This window comes from Apteryx mantelli, chromosome 1 (genome assembly GCF_036417845.1).
Source record: "Apteryx mantelli isolate bAptMan1 chromosome 1, bAptMan1.hap1, whole genome shotgun sequence".
Taxonomy (NCBI): domain Eukaryota; kingdom Metazoa; phylum Chordata; class Aves; order Apterygiformes; family Apterygidae; genus Apteryx; species Apteryx mantelli.
Genome location: NC_089978.1, coordinates 105979106 through 105996542, shown reverse-complemented (window position 1 = coordinate 105996542; position 17437 = coordinate 105979106). Strand labels below are relative to the sequence as shown.

General features: G+C 36.8%; 1 protein-coding gene across 6 annotated transcripts in view; it reads right to left on the bottom strand.

The window, feature by feature from the left end:
- LTN1 (listerin E3 ubiquitin protein ligase 1) overlaps positions 1-16796 on the bottom strand; it is a 39208-nt gene extending 22412 nt beyond the window's left edge. For 5 of the 6 annotated variants that reach the window (XR_010884630.1, XR_010884629.1, XM_013955296.2 and 2 more), the window contains exons 1-13: positions 16687-16796; positions 14804-15007; positions 14321-14419; positions 13014-13244; positions 12154-12206; positions 11540-11720; positions 10697-10870; positions 9444-9634; positions 7990-8137; positions 6824-7612; positions 6232-6273; positions 4795-4987; positions 1627-1866 (exon numbers count right to left, since the gene is read on the bottom strand). Coding sequence is in view for 4 of the 6 variants with exons in the window: in XM_013955296.2 (XP_013810750.1) it covers positions 1627-1866; positions 4795-4987; positions 6232-6273; positions 6824-7612; positions 7990-8137; positions 9444-9634; positions 10697-10870; positions 11540-11720; positions 12154-12206; positions 13014-13244; positions 14321-14419; positions 14804-15007; positions 16687-16728 (2587 nt within the window). In the remaining 2 variants the exon portion in view is untranslated. Of the gene's footprint in view, positions 1-1626; positions 1867-4794; positions 4988-6231; positions 6274-6823; positions 7613-7989; positions 8138-9443; positions 9635-10696; positions 10871-11539; positions 11721-12153; positions 12207-12535; positions 12788-13013; positions 13245-14320; positions 14420-14803; positions 15008-16686 lie in introns of those variants that run through there. The other variant, XM_067299476.1, reaches the window with a different exon arrangement.
- Positions 16797-17437: the final 641 nt, after the last annotated feature.

Below are 17437 nucleotides of genomic sequence, written 5' to 3'. Positions count from 1 at the left end.
CAGGTTACATTTTACGTGCATAGCACATCACGTGTGTGTATAGCACATCACGTGTAAAACTAAGGTGCTAGAGCAGAAACAGAATTCTCTTTTATATATAGTTACATATGACAGCTATCAAGAGCAGATACACGGGTTTGTTGTGGTAATTTTAAATAAATCCTGATATACAAGTAATCTTTTATTTGAGAAAAAAGTGAGCTTCCTGTTATCTACTACACTATCTCCATGAGGTCTTTAAAATTCCAAATCTATTTAAAACACTGAACATTCACAACATCGGTACTCTCTTGGAAAGCAGCACTGGTTTTCAGGTTAATATTGTTCTATTTCAATTCTAACGTAATACTGCAACATTTCGTCTTTTGCATCTATACCAGCAAATACATATAGCCAACTTACTACTCACAAATTCTGCATTCAAAGAATATAAAATCAGCATCTCAGCTTGAAAATGAGACACTGTGGAGAGAGAAATGGACTCCATTTGCCAGAGCAACTTGATCTGATCTAATTGGTTTCAGAATAAATATATGTATCTTTAGTGCAGTGACTGCATGCATTTTTTCCAATGGAACCTCTGCATTACTGGAAGAACAACAAAATGGTCACTCTTTGTATTTCAAAGACCTCAATTAATTTATCTTTACAACACTTTCTAAAGTGTGGAATATCAATTTCAAAAATAGCTGAAGCACAGGGATACTAACATCAAAAATGTCTGAAATGCCTGTCAAGATGCTCTAGACCTGATGTTTAGAAGTAACTACCTGCATTGTAAATCAACGTGAGAATTTTAATGTCAGTTACAGCTACAAGTGCTCAGTATTAAATTCTTCAATCTGTCTCATGAAAAAGAATTCAGATTTAATCATCTATAAAAAGTTAAGTTGAAGTGAGAGTTTTCAATTCCTGCTCCCAACACAGAGGAAGCTGTGCGCAGCCTGCATAGCAGCATGTCTAGAGTATTTAGTGTCTGTGTGTCTTAGCTGGAGAATTCTACGAGGCCAAGCAGATTCTTTTCCCAAAGATCATGATTTGACCAACTTGGGTTGATTCTCACAGCAACCAAAAGAGGCATATTCTGATAAAGCCACTTTCCCTCTCTGAAATGTTATATCCCTGATCTAGAAAGGGTAACAGAAGAACTTCTTCACACAAAAAAGCAGCAAAATCCCAAGTTTTTAATATGAAAAGCAGCATATCTGGAAAAAAGCATAAAAGCTGCGTATCTGATAAAGCCCAACAATACCATTGTACGGACTTTATAAAAACCGACAGAGAACAACTAATCACAAACTGCAAGGGTGTTTAGGGAAACTAATATTTTCAAGGCCTGCAATTTCACAATATAGTTTTCACCTCTTGATTCTAGCGAACTGTCTTCTGCAACCTTCTGGGAGAAGATAATTAGAAATTCTGCTTCACACAATTATTTTTTTGGAAACAATACATAAAAGCTCTGCAAAATCAAAAATAGCTCCCTTCAGATTTTTAAGCATTTTCCCCATTCTACTACTTAGCTGATGTTCCACCACAGGACAAATTTTAAGAGATCAATAACTGAAAAAAATTAACATCCCAACATCAGATTTGGTCTGGAATACAATTCTTTTTCCAAATTACCTGTTAAGTGTGTAGCATCCTGCCTCTGAGCACACAATTGGAAGATGGTGAACAGCAAGTCTTCTGAGGATGGCATCAATAAACACCCTTTAACAGAGCTGAAAAAGCTTGAGGCTACATCACAGATGAAAGACACTGATGGTTCTGTATTACCAGCTTCAGAAAGATCCCTAGCTTTAGATAACGCTGCTTGAAGTTTATCAATAATCCTTTCAACAAAAGTTTCACCAATCAAGGATTCTATTGGGGAGGGGAAAAAGAAGAGAGGCAGCTTTGATTACTTGACAAGCACGATTGCTCAAAGTCACCATATTTGCTTCTACATACTTGCTTTTTTAAAAGTTCATTTACTAACACTGAATGCAAAATAAAGGTCAAAGCAGCTTTATTGCAAACCTAAACTCAGTTTCTTATTCAACAGCTATCTAGAATCTTCTAGCCAAAGCTTCACATAGCCAAGTATTGTTTCTCTAAAACAGCTAAATCAGTTTAAATGAAGGGTATATAAACAGAGCAAATGCAGTATGATCCATTTCCCTCCAGTGTTTTCCTAACTCCTGTCAATCCTGTGAGTCAGAGATTGCATCTAGACCACTGCACCTAATTACGCCAATCAGATACATCTTCCATAAATATGCTTAGCCCCTTTCTGACTGGGCTAAGCCTCCATAGCATCCTGTGGAAACAAGTTCCACAGTTTAATTATGAAGTATATGAAAAAGTATACCTTTTCCTGTTCTCAAGCCTGCTATCTAAACATCTGCAGACAACCTCTGGCTCTTGCGTTTTCAGAAATAACGAGAAAACTCTTCCTATTTGCTTTCTCCAAACGGATTATGATTTTATGACTCTATCACAACCACATCTCCAATCACTTTCTTTGCAAGCTTAAAGGTTCTAGTCTATTTTATTCCCTCTACAAACAGAAGCCACTGCATTTCTCTAACCAACCCTGTCATCTTTCTTTGGATGTTTTCTGATTCTATTGAACCCTTTTTCAGAAACATGTAGATGAACTAGGATATTTCAGTAACCAAAACTATAGGCAATATTCAAGATATTGACACACCAGTAGCATAATGATTTTCATTTGCCCTAACAAAAATCACAGAATGGTTGAGGTTGGAAGGAACCTCTGGAGATCATCTAGTCCAACCCCCCTGCCCAAGCAGGGTCACCTACAGCACATTGCCCAAGATCATGTCCAGGCAGCTTTTGAATATCTCCAAGGATGGAGACTCCACAACCTCTCTAGGCAATTTGCTCCAGTGCTCGGTCACCCTCACAGTAAAGAAGTTTTTCCTCATTCTCAGACAGAACTTCCTGTGTTTCGGTTTGTGCCTGTTGCCTCTTGTCCTGCCACTGGGCACCACTGAAAAGAGTTTGGCCCCATCCTCTTGACACCCTCCCTTCAGATACTTATACGCTTTGGTAAGATCCCCCCCTCAGTCTTCTCTTCTCCAGGCTGAAGAGTCCCAGCTGTCTCAGTCTTTCCTCATATAAGAGATGTGCCAGTCCCTTCATCATCTTAGTAGTCCTTCACTGGACTCACTCCAATAGCTCCATGTCTCAACTCTTTTTCCAGCAGTTCCTAATAACCTATATTCCTTTTTAATTGCTAAGGAGCAAGCTGCCACTTGCAGGGAACCAACACAATGACTGAAGATCTCTCTTCTCAGATCATAAAAGCTCAGAGCCTGTTACTGAATAAATACAGTTACAATTATGTTCTTCCCATGTATACTTCTTTGTATTTACTGTAATTGAATTTCAGTTGTAATTTTACCAATTAATCATTCAGTATTGCAAGATGCTGCTACAGTTCCCTGCAGTTTTAGATTTGACTACTTTCAAAAATCTGTTATCAGAAACAATTATCATCCTTTCATTATTTATCCTTTTTCCCCTCTTTCAATTCCTATCTTGTGATCAGTTATCAATCCATGAAAAGCCCTTCCATGTACTCCATACAGTCTACCTTGAGAAACTTAGATGAGAGATCTCGGCAATTTTTTTTTTTTTTTTTTTTTTTTTTTTGAAAATCCATGTATTCTATTTTGGCCTAAATTATTAAGTTGAGAAGAATCACAGGTCTTGAATGCCTCTCAGACTTCATCCAACATGCATTAAAATTGTGTTATACAGCACTCAGCACAAAATGAATGTCTTGAGCACAAAACTTCCAACTCTAGAGCTAACAAACTAAGTCACTGGACAATCAGCCTCTGACTCCCAAGCAAGTTTGCTGAATGCGTTATCTGGAGTGAGGAACAGGTTTTCCCGATGCTCCTTTGCATTAAAGGTTCCAAAGTTCCAATAACAAAAACAACATATTATAACACACCCAGGACGCACTGCTTACAAATATACATAATAAGATGGCTGTAATGGGTATTTTTGAAACTTAAAAACAGCACAAACATGCTCAGCATTCAGAAAAATTAAAGCATGTATATTACTTCAGGGATCAAAACAAATACTGAGTTCAGCATAACGCAAACAAAAAGCTTACATGCAAAGCATCAAGAAAATTCAATTCCAGTAGAGAAGTCTATCACAGATGCCAAAAAACACAAGGAAAAAATGAAACATGTTATTATTTAAAACCAAACAACAACAAAAAATAGAGTACACTTATGACATGAGCACATACACTTTTTCCCCCAATATACGTCTAGCCAAAAATGGCTCAAAGCAATTTTTAACTCCTGTAACAAGGCATTGCCACTGCACACCTGAGTCTATAACCGTTGATTCTTGATATGCTATTTTGAAGGTAAACTTCAGAAGGTATGGTTTAAAAGCTAACAATATTATTTTACAGCAGCTTAGCTAATAAATTCAACTATTACTTAAATTTTCTTCAAGTTTTCCAGCTTCACAAATTTGATTATTTTCTTTAAACGCTGACACACTAGCTAAACAGAAAAGAAAATATGTGATGGCACAACTGCAAGTTAGTGTTTATGAAATTAAACTAGATATGGTTAATTGGCTCAGGTTAAAAAAAACAAACAAACAAACAGATGTTATAAATTAAGTAATCTGGAAGATCTCAAGGAGTTCCTCCCAAAGCAAAGTGTAAAGCATAGAGAAAGTGTAAAGTAAAGTGTAAAGTATAAATGCAGTATTTACACTTTGCAAACTCCAAAGAATAAATGTGCTTACCATTTTTAATGTGTTGTGACAACACTAAGCTCAGGAGGGTCCACCTTTCTGAAGAGGATGATTCTGATGAGGCCACGATGGGTTTCAAACCCAGATGACACAGATCATCTGCCAGCATTACAAGTCTTTCTCCAAGCGTGTCTCCCTTCAGCCAGTCAGAGATTAAGGAAAGTTTTGTTGTGCTTGAGCATGCCTGAACCACAAGAAAATAATTCTATTAGCCTTCGGAGGTTATTAACTTTTATTTTTAACTAAACATAAGATTAGTATGTGGTCCTCAGAAATATTATTTCTACGGTATACAGATAGGGGGAGAATTCTATCTGTCATAAACAGTAAGTCTGCAACTATCATGTCCGCTCTAATCCCCCCAACTTTCTCTTTGGACAGACAAGAGACAGCAACATATTATGGCTATGTTAGGCTTTAGGGCGAAATTAGTCACCCTAGAGAAAGCTTATTTTTTCTTTTCTCTAACTACAGAGCCCAAAAAATGACTAATTCAAAGTCAGAAAACTAACTTTTAGATGACCAAGTGAAATAAAATCTATTTACAGCATCTGAATTTCTGTTAAAAAAAAAAAAAGAAAAAACAAAAAAACCCCAAAACACAACCCCCCCCCAAACACACAACCCCCCCCCCCCAAACAACAACACACAGTAGGTCACAAATCAAAAAAACATTATTTTGGTGATAAGCCATTTTAAATAACAAAATCATAAAAACTGAGGATTCATAAAGTACACAATGTCTGTAAGGAAAGATACTGTGGTCGACACACTGGATTATAAATCAAGTGCTATGAATTCTTGTCCAAAACTTGTAATGCACTTCATATTTCTTCCCAGGCAATCACTTGTCAGTTCCTCAGTTTCCCATGTGCAAAAATGGGATATTATGTTTTCCTCATAAGCATGATGCAAGGGTGATGGTACAAATAATCCTTTAAAGTGTTCTGAATAGATCCCTCATCCATCAGTATTTTATGGGTTTCTATAAACAATACTTGAGTTTACATATTCATTTTTAAAGCAAATGTGCACAGAGTGATAATCAGTGGAGAATGAAGACACAAATGTAAATGATTAACCTAAAATCATTGATCTAATACCAAACTCCTTTCTCTCTAGCTTAGATGAGCAGAAATGAATCAGGAATCCCTCTAGCTCAGAGAAGAGAATTCACCAAAAATAGAAGGGACAAAGATAAATGGTTGGGTTTTTTTCGATACTGTCATTTCATTTGTAAGACAGTCCCCACATCTAAATGGGGTCAAAAATCAAACAGCACTCAAACTATTACTACAGGGTTTTCAAAGTATGGAAATTAACATTACTTAAGAAAAAGTAACCCCAGCATATGTAATTCTCAAAGTTAAAACCAGGGAAATATTCAAAACTATGCAAAACAAAAACCAAAACAGTTTGAAAAGGTACCTTTTGAATTATCTGGAGAAGAATAATCCATTTCAGATCCATCTGGAAGGAAAACAAAACCCCACAAAGTTGATCAGAAATTCTTTGATGAATTTGAAGTATTTAATACCATTTTAACTGTTTGTTTTACAACTTTAATTTCTGCAGGGAAAGAAGAAGTTGCTATGTTTCAATAACAAAGTTATCCTGATGATTTATTTTTATTATACTCTTTTATTAACTCTAATGAGTTATTTTTATTATACCACAGTCTTTGCCTCCCAAGTCTTCTCTCTCTTTAAGAGAAAGGTCACCAATGGCTAGTACGGAATTAAACTGCATAAAGAAGCAGGTAAGAAATTCAACATCAGCAGTTCTCTGCTGATTTATGCCGATATATGATTTATGCCATATAAGGGACACATATCGATGTCATAATCCTTCACAGCAACAGTCTATTGTCAACCTTTTCTAAGTCTACCTTCTTTATGCTGAAGTTATCCAAGTTTATGCAGAACATCTTCCACAACCCCAGAATAAAAGCTAATCAATCACATCCCACAAAAAGGCCAGTCACTTTGATAAATTAACCTATTAGCAAAATGAGTCATACCTTTGTTAAATCATCAAGAATGATTTTCCTTTCATCACTACTGTTACAACAATTAAGCACACTGTACAAAATATCAACAAGAAAATGGGTGTCTTTCCTCCAGTCTTCTTTCAGCCAAGTTATTAAATTCAGATGCAGAAATTGTATGGATGGATTTTCATTATGAGCTTTTATCTTTTCTTGGGATTTAGCGTGAGTACAACTTGCACCATTTCCCTGCTCTAAAAGTACGTGAAAAACTCTTTTTGAGGAGAAAGAGTTGAGCAGGGCAGAGAGGAATTTCAAATGCTGCTCTGACTTCTGTTCATTGACATACACAATACTCAGTTCAGCAAGGTTGCAGACTAAGTTTTCTAAAGGTTCTTTCCTTAAAGGCAAACTATGTTGTTGTTCAGCCTGTATTTCGGAGTCACTATTATTTTTCACTTCTGAGAATTTTCCATTCTCTGCGTTCCTTTCAGATTCATCCTCATCTGTAAATCTGATTATTAGAGACTTTCTATTGTTTGGTTTTGTAGCACTCTTTGGATTCTGAAGAATTTCTAGCATACCAGATATAGCAAGCAATGATCTCTCATCAGCGTCCAAAGTATCAACATGAAGCACACACATTTTTAAAAGACAGTCCCAAAAATTTGATAACAGTTTCTGGAAAGTTTCATCTGTGCCATCATCACTGGAGAGTCCTGCTTTAGCTTCCCAAGAGCTCAGTGTTTCTGCTATTTGATAAAATAATGGTCCATTTTGTAACCTGGGCTCCTTAAGTACAGCATCAGTAAGAGGAATTAGCTATAAAGACAAGAAATAATTAAAGAACACAAACCCAAACAGATAATCTTTTCATTCTTTATAATACTAGGAAATTCTATAATTTTGAAAAACATTCTGGAAGCAATTCCAAAAAATTCAGGACTACAAATGCTTGTACACATAATAAAGATGAGAAAGAGGTACAAGATGCTCTTTTTTATATATTTAATTTAAACCTCACACTGGAAGGGCTAATTTTATAGCAAGGAAAAGTTTGAGTAACTTAACTAACATTACTTTTTTCATAAAATCTAATGAGACTTTCTATAGATGAACCAATTGTCACAGAAATTTAGTTCTGTAACTTTGAATTATTAAAGGCACATACAACAATATTAAGTATTTCTAGTCAATACCTGGTCATATATAAGCATTTGATGAATCTGTCTTTGCTCATCCTCTTCACCTGTTTTCTGTAGCATGACAAAGCGCAGACATTCCATAAATGCAGTTATAATTGCTGAACTTTCTGAAGGGCTACTTACTGCTCGCTCACTTGACAACCTATGGAAAGGCAACACGAGGAAAACAAATCCATCATTTATGCTTCTGAGAAACTCAGTTACAATGCTTAAGTGTAACCCTGAATATGTTGCTTTTATCAGGAGAACAATATGGGATGTCAGATCAAAACAAATTCAATAGGACTTGTTCAAAAAGTCAAGAAAATAAATACAGGCATTTAATATAAGCTTTATTAAATTTTTCATCAAGTTTTAGGATTCGGAGATATCTGCATAAATATAGAAAACATATGCAAGCAAGTACACAGTCTACTGTTTCACCTATTTGTCCAATCTCTTCATTCTAACACACACAGCAGAGGTTTCAAAGCTTCACTATTTTAATCCTGTGCCATATGAAATAAATTGCAGACAGATGGGAACCAATCATTACAAAAATAAAAAAGGAGAAAAACAGATGTTTTCACCATGATCAGTTTGAGTAAAAATAATTGATTTTTGTGTGTGTGGTCTAGTTTTCATTAAATTACCATGCAGATATTACAAACATTTTACTGCTTGAAATAAAATTCAATGTGCTCTTCAAAACCAGTCCTTACATAGCTCCTTTTTCCCCCCCCAAGAACTCTACTAATGACCATCCCAACGTCAATCAAGACTTGATTTTTAAATAAGCTATATTTTAGTCATTAAGTAATTTATATATGGTTTTAAGTATATAATGCACATAAATGTATTTAAGCTACATTTGATAGAAAGTTGGTTTTGAAGTATTTTAAAGGCAAAGCAAACAAAGGTCAAATCCAAATCTCAATCAGCATGAGAATTATCAAGCTCCTGCAAACAGTAAATCTCACAACTAAAATGTTAGTCTTCTATAAGCTCTGTAATAATTATGCACTGCTGAGAGGAGTCTGGTATCTTCAAAGCCATTCTTAACACTAAACTCATTTCCCATTTTAAAACTTATCATGGAATAAACATGAAGTTTGACAGGAAAAATAAGAATGTTTTAGACAAGAGAGACAAAATGAGAAAGAAGATTGAAGGTTTAAGACGACAGTGACAGCTACAAAGGATTGACTCCAGTTTTGGACATCTAAGAGTATTTAAAAGTATTCTGAAAACATTAATTTTCCAATATTTTAGTGGAAACAGTCTTTTCCCAAAATAAACTATTGATGCATATTTAAATATCCTCCAGCCAAAGGATACATAATTACCTATTTTAAAATGCTTAAAAAACAGAATAAAAAACAGTATTTCCTATTTTTTTAATGAGGAAAGGAAATAGGAAGTGAGAGAGATTTCAAAAAAGAGAGAAATAATAAATTTGTGATTCATACCCTTGAATTATAGAGCTGAAAAAAGTTCTGAAATAGTCCAGCTTTGGTTCTGCAATACCAGGCGGTACCTTGCTAATGAATGGCAAGAGATTCGGGTATATGACAGTAGCTAGTCCTCGTCCACCTTCTCGAAGCACTGTCCATAGCTTTGGTAGAACTCCTTTTCTGGCATTTACATGACTCCAACAGTCCTTCAGAAAGAAACACAGTTATTCTGAATTAAATCAGACTCTGTTGCCTTGGAAGAACTTAGCCAGTCATTCAGTCTACCTCCCCACATTGTAACCGAAGCAAGTTATTGTCATATTTAAATTGCCTTTACAGTATTTCTAAAAAAACACGATCTCCCTATTTCAGTTTGTGAATTGTAAGAATTTAACATGATAAAACCATTACAATATTGTTTAAGGACAACCAAATTTCCTTGCTAGCAAGTCTCAGTTAAAGGTTTCTCCTTAATGATCCTGCATTTAAGGATGCTTCATAAAAATCACCATCACACCCGGTCTTGTATTTAACTCTCAGTTCTTTTTATCAAGAATATGCAATGATTTCTAAATCCTAACTGTAGAAGCATCACAGACTTCAAAACTCACTGCAAAAGGTTGATATTTACAAAGTAGCTCAGCGCTTTTTTCCCCTTGAACGTTGTCACCTGATTTATCGTGGTTCCAGATATCTATAGTTATAACAAATGGATCAAACAGAAATCTGTTTTTTTCATGAACTGTTACACTTTATACCAGCAATTACAAAACAGATCTGCAACATTAAATCTTGATACCATCCCAATCTATGGAAGCACTGCTTGGCCTGCTATTAAATTCAGTGAAGCTGGTATTTCACTTTGAAAACAAAAATGGTTATCAGGCTGAGCATTAGCTTAGATGGGGAAACAAGCAAACCAAAAATGTACTGAAGGCCATTCTTGTAACCTTTTTTAACCAACAAAAAGGTTTTAAATATTATTTTACTTATTAGTAACTATTTGTAATCCAAAATATTCAGATTAAATTAATCTGACGGAACAATCCTGATTTTCAGAGACGCTGGATACACTATGTTTGAAAATTAAAATGAGTACCCTAAGGAGGAAAAAGGGGTGTGCAGCATCGAGAAGTTCGTGTTGTTAATCATAAAGAAAATCCAGTCAAACTGTTCTTTCTAATTCTACATAGAGAACACTGGCACTTCGTGGGGAGTTAAATGCGATATTTAAATAAAACACCTGCCTTCTATATTTCCCACATTACCTCAATTGTGGCAAGAGCATAAAGTGCAGCTTCCCAAAGAGCCGGGCACACCACTGCATCACTGTCATCAATGCTGAGAAGAACAGCAGGACAAACTCTTGGCGCTTCAGCTTTCACCAGCTCAGGCAGGTACTGGCAAAAAGCAGAAGCCAGCTCAAAGAAAGCTGAGCGAACCTGAGGAAAGCCACAGAAAAATAAACATTTTTGGCAAATAACAATACTTTTTCACTATCTGTAGTTTTATAATATTCCTTTTGAAGCCACACAAACTTGCAATATGCAGTCACAGTATTTTAATCACATAGGCAAACGCTTAAATATTATTAAAAATAAATTACTTGATAAGCCTGTAAAATTTTAAAAGACCAACCTCTTTCAGTAACAACATGCATATTGAACATTTTGTTTATCCAAAAACATCTTAAAAAAAAAATTAACGAACTACTATGGGAACCAATTTATTCACCACTGTAGGCAGCTACTTCTTGGCAGAGTAAAGACCAACAAAATAGTTTAAATAATGAAACCCAAAGCACTGTGAACATGTGTATTAAAATGACACAATTTGTTTCTTTTATATGAATTTGAAACAACTCCAAATTGCCAAGAAGTAGATGATAGTGGAAAATAACAAATTAGCCTATTAGGAATATTTTAAAGTAAAAGTGTCTATAACACTGTCTATTTAAGGCCTAGAAATTTGAAGACCACTTCAAAAATAAGTCAGCACAAAAGCTCATTCTTGCTTGTAGAATACAAGAAATTAGTGTTTTCTCAGATTCAGCATATTATCTTTAACTAAAACCCACCAAAATAAAGAAGAATTAAAAAAAGAGAAAATACCTGTGGTATGCTGTGTTTACCATATTTCCAAAATTTATTTTGAGATAGAAGTGACATTAACTTTTCCTCCACTGAACGCATCTCTTTTTTTGGCAACATGCTAAGCAGCTTCTTTAAGGCTAACAAGGAACAGGTCAGAATCCGGAAAAATTTGGCTTCTCTTTCTTCCTCTGGTACAGTTCTCAGAAAAATAAAATAAAAAATTAACTGTGAATTAATCAGTGGGCTTCTAAAGCTCTTTATAATTATACTGTCTTCGTTTTTTCCCCTCTTTCTTTTGATTTCAAATGCTGGCAATACAGATAACAAACTTTTCACAGGTTCTAATACTACTAAATTACATTATAAGCGTTAGAAATAGTTTGGAGTCATCTTGTCTTCCAAGTATTCATGAATGCTACATCTAAAAAAGCTGAAACAAAAGCTAGGCAACCAATAACATTATCAACAGCAACTTAAGATACTTGTACTTAAGCCCCAAAGAAAGTTGGGATTTGGACTCTTAAATGACTATTCTCCCTCTTGGAACAACTAAATCCACTATGTCCCAGGACAAGAGAACACCCAATACAGACTAAGACTTAAAAGATATACTTTAAAGCAGGCGAACATACTGTGGGTCACTGAGTGTATCAGGTGTTTCTTTCAGAAGATGATCTTGAAGTATCTAGGGAAAGAAAACAAAATAAAACAAACACACACAGACACCATGAGAACTTACTATTTACAAGTAAATCATACAGTCTACACATCATTCAGAAACATCTTTACACCTCAGTGAAGTCATTACTAAACGTGTTTCAGACATGCTACCAAGCAAGAACAGAATGGAATTGACTCATGTTAAACATAGTGGTGGTACTGTTTGAATCCAGACTTTTTAAGACCTCATAAGTTGCAGCCCTGTGCTGACATGCTTCTGACAGAAGACAACACGCTGAGACAAAACAAAACAATTATGTTTCTGTATGAAGGGACAGCAATGCAGACTTTCACCTTTTTAAATTCAGACAATTCAGTTTCATACATGATGGCAGAAGAGCATGAACCTTGGTCAGCACACATCTCAGAGAGGCTTTCTGAAACAGTGCTCAGCATTCTTTAGTCCTCTATCACTGCAGCTAAACCATACCAGCATCATTACTCCATCCATGAGTAACAGTATCTGATGACTGAGCATCATTACATTGAAATGCAAGCAAGAAAGTTTACTTCATATTCATTCCTATAGTTGTATGGTTCCAGTCAGTATAACTGCATGTAAAAAACAAATAAAGAGGAGGTATATTTGTCTCAGTCTTCTCTTGACCTTAGCAGCAGCAAAGTTTCAGGTGAGGAGAAAAAAAAAAAAAAAAAAAAAAAAACTTAGGAATGGATGGGGACAGGATGAGTCTTTGAATTGTATTAAAAGGTGATATATACTCACACAAAGCCTGATAAAACTACTACAGTAAGTTTAAATACATAAACTCACATTAAGAATTTCATCTTTACAGAATGCTAAGGCTTCAGGTTGCTTGCTTGAAGGAAAAGCTTTTTCAAAAGCTACTTTTGCTGCAGAAGCAGCAGGGGAGTAAACGTCACATTGAGCAATCAGCCAGTATCCCATGATACTTTTTAAGTAAGGAGCCAAGTGTTTCTTTACTTTAAGAATCAGCTGCTCAAAAGACTGCTGAGTTGCTTCTCGAACACGGCGATCATGATCCTGTTTAAAAAAGAAAAAAAGGTTTTATTGTTTTAAGAAGTGTACTTTTTGATGCCAAGTACTTCAAAGCAAAAATTCTTCTAGTATACCCTTACATCCCAATTTCTTCCATCTAAAGAGAAAAGCTCTCTTAGTACAGGCATTTTTGCAATGAATCAGGCTAGGGAAATTTGAAGATATGTACAAAAACAAAAACGAGTCTTTTTCAGTGGCATCCCTAAATACAGGGGAGGGTCCTAAACTAGCACCTCCATATGTGTTGTACATCCAAAATTGTAACCCTTTCCTGATATCCCTAACTACAGTTGTTATTTCCATTTTATACACACATTGAAAAGAAAGACAGGAAAAGAGAGAGAGAGAGACAGAGAGAGACAGAGAGGTAGCCTTCAGGTAAGACACTTTTTACATTAAAACATCCAGAAGCCTACACAAATCACTTATTTGCAACTTTCAATTATTTGTGTACGAATTTACAGCATCATGACTTTCTACACTCTTGGTTCCTAAAAAAGGTATTGGGAATTGCTCTAATGGATCAGAATAGTGATTCATTTTGTCCAATATCCTGTTTCCAACAGTAGCCTGTTGAGATACTTTGGATATGTGTTAAAATACTGTATTGGGTTAGCTGGCTACATATGCTTTTATTTATCTTTTTAATAATCAGGATGGTCAGCTATTAGTCCTAGCTCAAGAATATTTATAATTATCTTAACTAAACAGCACATTCTCTTTATCTATTCTGCTCTCAACATTAAATAAATAAATAAATAAATAAATAAAGATTTCTTCTGTTGAAAAAGTTCTATCATCCTTTTAACAGAGTTCTAACAAGCAGCTACCCCCATCCCAAAAATACAGCTTGGGCATCAGTAGTTCAGGGTTTCACCCACGGCAAATACTGAAACCTATCAACCACAAGGAACATTATTTTCCATCAGCTTAATCTTTTTCCTAGAATAAGACAGGAAGTCAAACAAAAATAAAGAGTTAAATATATCGATACGACTGCCTTAAGGGTTTTCACAGAAAGTATCCAGAGAAGTTTTAAATTTAGATATTTTAACACTTACTAGTGAGATTTTACAATAAATTCTTGGCCAGTAAGGAAGAACACCTTTAACAACTTCTGCTTCTCTTTCCTTGCACATCGTCCCAAACTCTTGCATAGCCTAAAATCAAAAAATCAACAATATGGTTTAAGAAATGTCAGGTAGATGTGTTCTGTAATTTTCCATCTTCTATTAAATACTGTAATTCTCATTTTCAACATATTCATTTCTTCCAACTGAGCAAGAAGCAATATACCATTTAGAGATATTTTTATGAACGCACTGCCTGAGCGACCTTTAGAAGTCCTCCAAAATACCCTCTGGCTTGCACACAGCCAAACATAGTTTATGCAATGTGTAAAAGTACAGGTGAAAAAAAGATGGTGCGTTCTAGGAAATTTATTGGAATGAACTGGCTGCCTTGGCAGATTCTTCTCCCACCCTTAAGAAAAACATATTGTTCTTCCCATAAAAGTTTCTACAGGGGACAAAGGATATACATACTTTTAGTTTTGTTGTGATATCTCTTTTAGAGAGTTTTCGCAACACCATTCGAAAATCAGCATCCACAAGGCTGTCTATTTCCTCTGCTCCTTGAACTGCAGGAACATATCCTAGATCACTCTGAGAGGTTCCAAAGCCAATAAACCCAGGCACCGTTCCACGTTCTTTGGCAAGGAGCTCTGCTGCTCGGCCACTACTAGAAGGCTGATTAAAAAACAGAGACGTTACTCAGTTATATATTTTGGTCACTTTAAACTATTTTACTTCTTATCAAAATGATTTTATAAACCTTTTTCATGCATCATGCATTTGAAAAAAAATGAACTTACTCATATTGTATAATTAACCTATTTAAAACAAAACCTCACAAAAAAGGCTACCTACACTTTAAACACAGAAGTTTGACCTGGAATTTTATTTATTTATTTTTTTTTAAAGAATCAGCATTCCATTTTCTCATAATGATTTTAATCCATGAATACTTATGGAAAATGACATTATTTTTATGTGCATATGAAAAAGTATAGTAAGGACATACTTCTGTACATGAACAGTTTATTAAGAAACTATTTACCCTCCTTCACTAATTTCTTCCTTCCAGTTCTTTTCACGTCATTACATACAAACTGATATAGCTTCCAAGGAACGCTCTTAATGTTTTTTTTGGGGGGGGAAGGGGGGGAAGAAGGTGGGGATCAGAAAACCCATCACACAAAAAGATGCTGCCAGCAACAATTAAGGGGTCCAGGAAGGATACAGAACAATGGAACAAGACAGCACATATTTAATATAACGTAACACTATCCCACTAGTATTAAAGCAAGTGTTTTGGAGCTCAGCATCTCATGTAGCTTGTCCCAGTTAAATCAACACTGCGTTCATCATATCAGTGGCTTCACATTTATTTCAAGCACACTTCTTAGAGGAGGATATCCCAAAACTGGCTGATGCTTCAAGCCTCTCCGTAATATTTCATGGCTCCTGATACCTCAAAATTTCAGAAAAGTATAATGAACTTTAGCAATTTATCATTACCAAAAAAAAAAAAACCAAACACAAAACCACAACTGTCACTAGGAATGAAAGGTAAATAAGCCAGAATTTACATGACTACTATATTTGTGAACTGACTAGTTTTTGTGCCTATGAAACCTTAACTGTACAAACATGCTTGTGTTCCCTAAACATCTCTAAGTACATGAAAGATTTGTAAGAACTATATATATTAAACACATGCTTCACATACAATGCTCTCATACTGAGAGAGCACCATATATGACAGACGCCACACCACTTAAAAGACATGTAAGACAAAAACACCACAACAGCTGTATCGTAAGACTAACTACAGAAAATTGCACTAACTGTAGCTAAACTAACCCAGTTAAACTTACGCCCTTGATGATTTTGCAATGACACTTTCCTACCCCTCCAGTTCTCTGGAAAGACTGTGTAATCATCGCAGGAAGGTGAAGCCACCATCTCTTTATTATTAATTATTATTATTATTATTATTATTATTACTGGAAGCAGAGGAACAGGCTCAGTTGGGGGCCACCACCTGAAGCCTGGCAGTGGCCCTCGCCCTAGTCCCCAGGCACTTGAGGGAAAGCCCCGGGGCCAGGCCGCGCTGCTGCCCGCCGCCATGAGGGCCCTGCCCCAGAGGCGCCGGGGAGAGGGGGCGCGGAGAGCCGACGGGGGGCCCTCAACCTCCGCGCCGACGTGCGAGGCCGCAGCCCCGCGGCCTGGGGGCCTCCGGCCGCCCCTCACGGCTAGGCCGGCGCGGCGCCCCTTCCCCCCGCGCCCGTTGCGCGGCTCGGGGCGGAATAACTCAGCCAGGGGAGGCTCCCCCCCCTCTCCCGCCCACGCCGGGGCGCGCTCACCCGCATGTTGCCCTTGGTGCGCTGCTTGTTCTTGCCCCCCATGATGGCGGCGGCAGAGCGCGCGCGGGGCCCAGCAGCGCCTCGAGACCCACCCGCCCGCGGCCGGCACAAGAGCGCGGCACTTCCGGGAGGAAGGGGAACGACGCTGCGTCATAGCGAAGGGGGCAGGGCGCGGCGCCTCGCCCACGTGGGGAGCCCCGCGCAGGAGCTGCCAAGGCCACGTGGACCAGCTGCGCTGCGCTTCCCTTAAAGGGCAGTACCGGCCCTTTCGTGCGCCCTCGGCGCTGGGTGCTCTGCTAAACCCCGAGGGAGTAAAGGACTCCAGCGGACCTGTGCTCAGGCCTCACACTTGCACCAGTAGCAGAGCAAAGGCTTGTGGCAGACTGAGAAAAAACATAAAATTACCCCAAGTGCCAGGGCGGAGGCCTTGGTTGTGGATTAGACAGACATCCATACGTTAATGGCTTCAGTGGGAAGTTAGCTCTCTGCAAATTTGGGTGTTGATATTCCTACCTCAGAGCTACCGTTCTTGGATCTTCCAGTGTTGCCAGGTCTCTTCATAATGCTAAGTGCACAGATGTATTTACGTTAAGAAAGAACGTGTTTAGCTGGTTTTATTTTGAACATATTTTTCCAAGTCTATTCCTTTAAAAAAAAGATATTCCTGTCAAAAATGATCAATTACTGACAGAAAAAAAATACAAAAAAATATTAACCATGCACAATTAATCATTTTTTGTGAAAATTACAG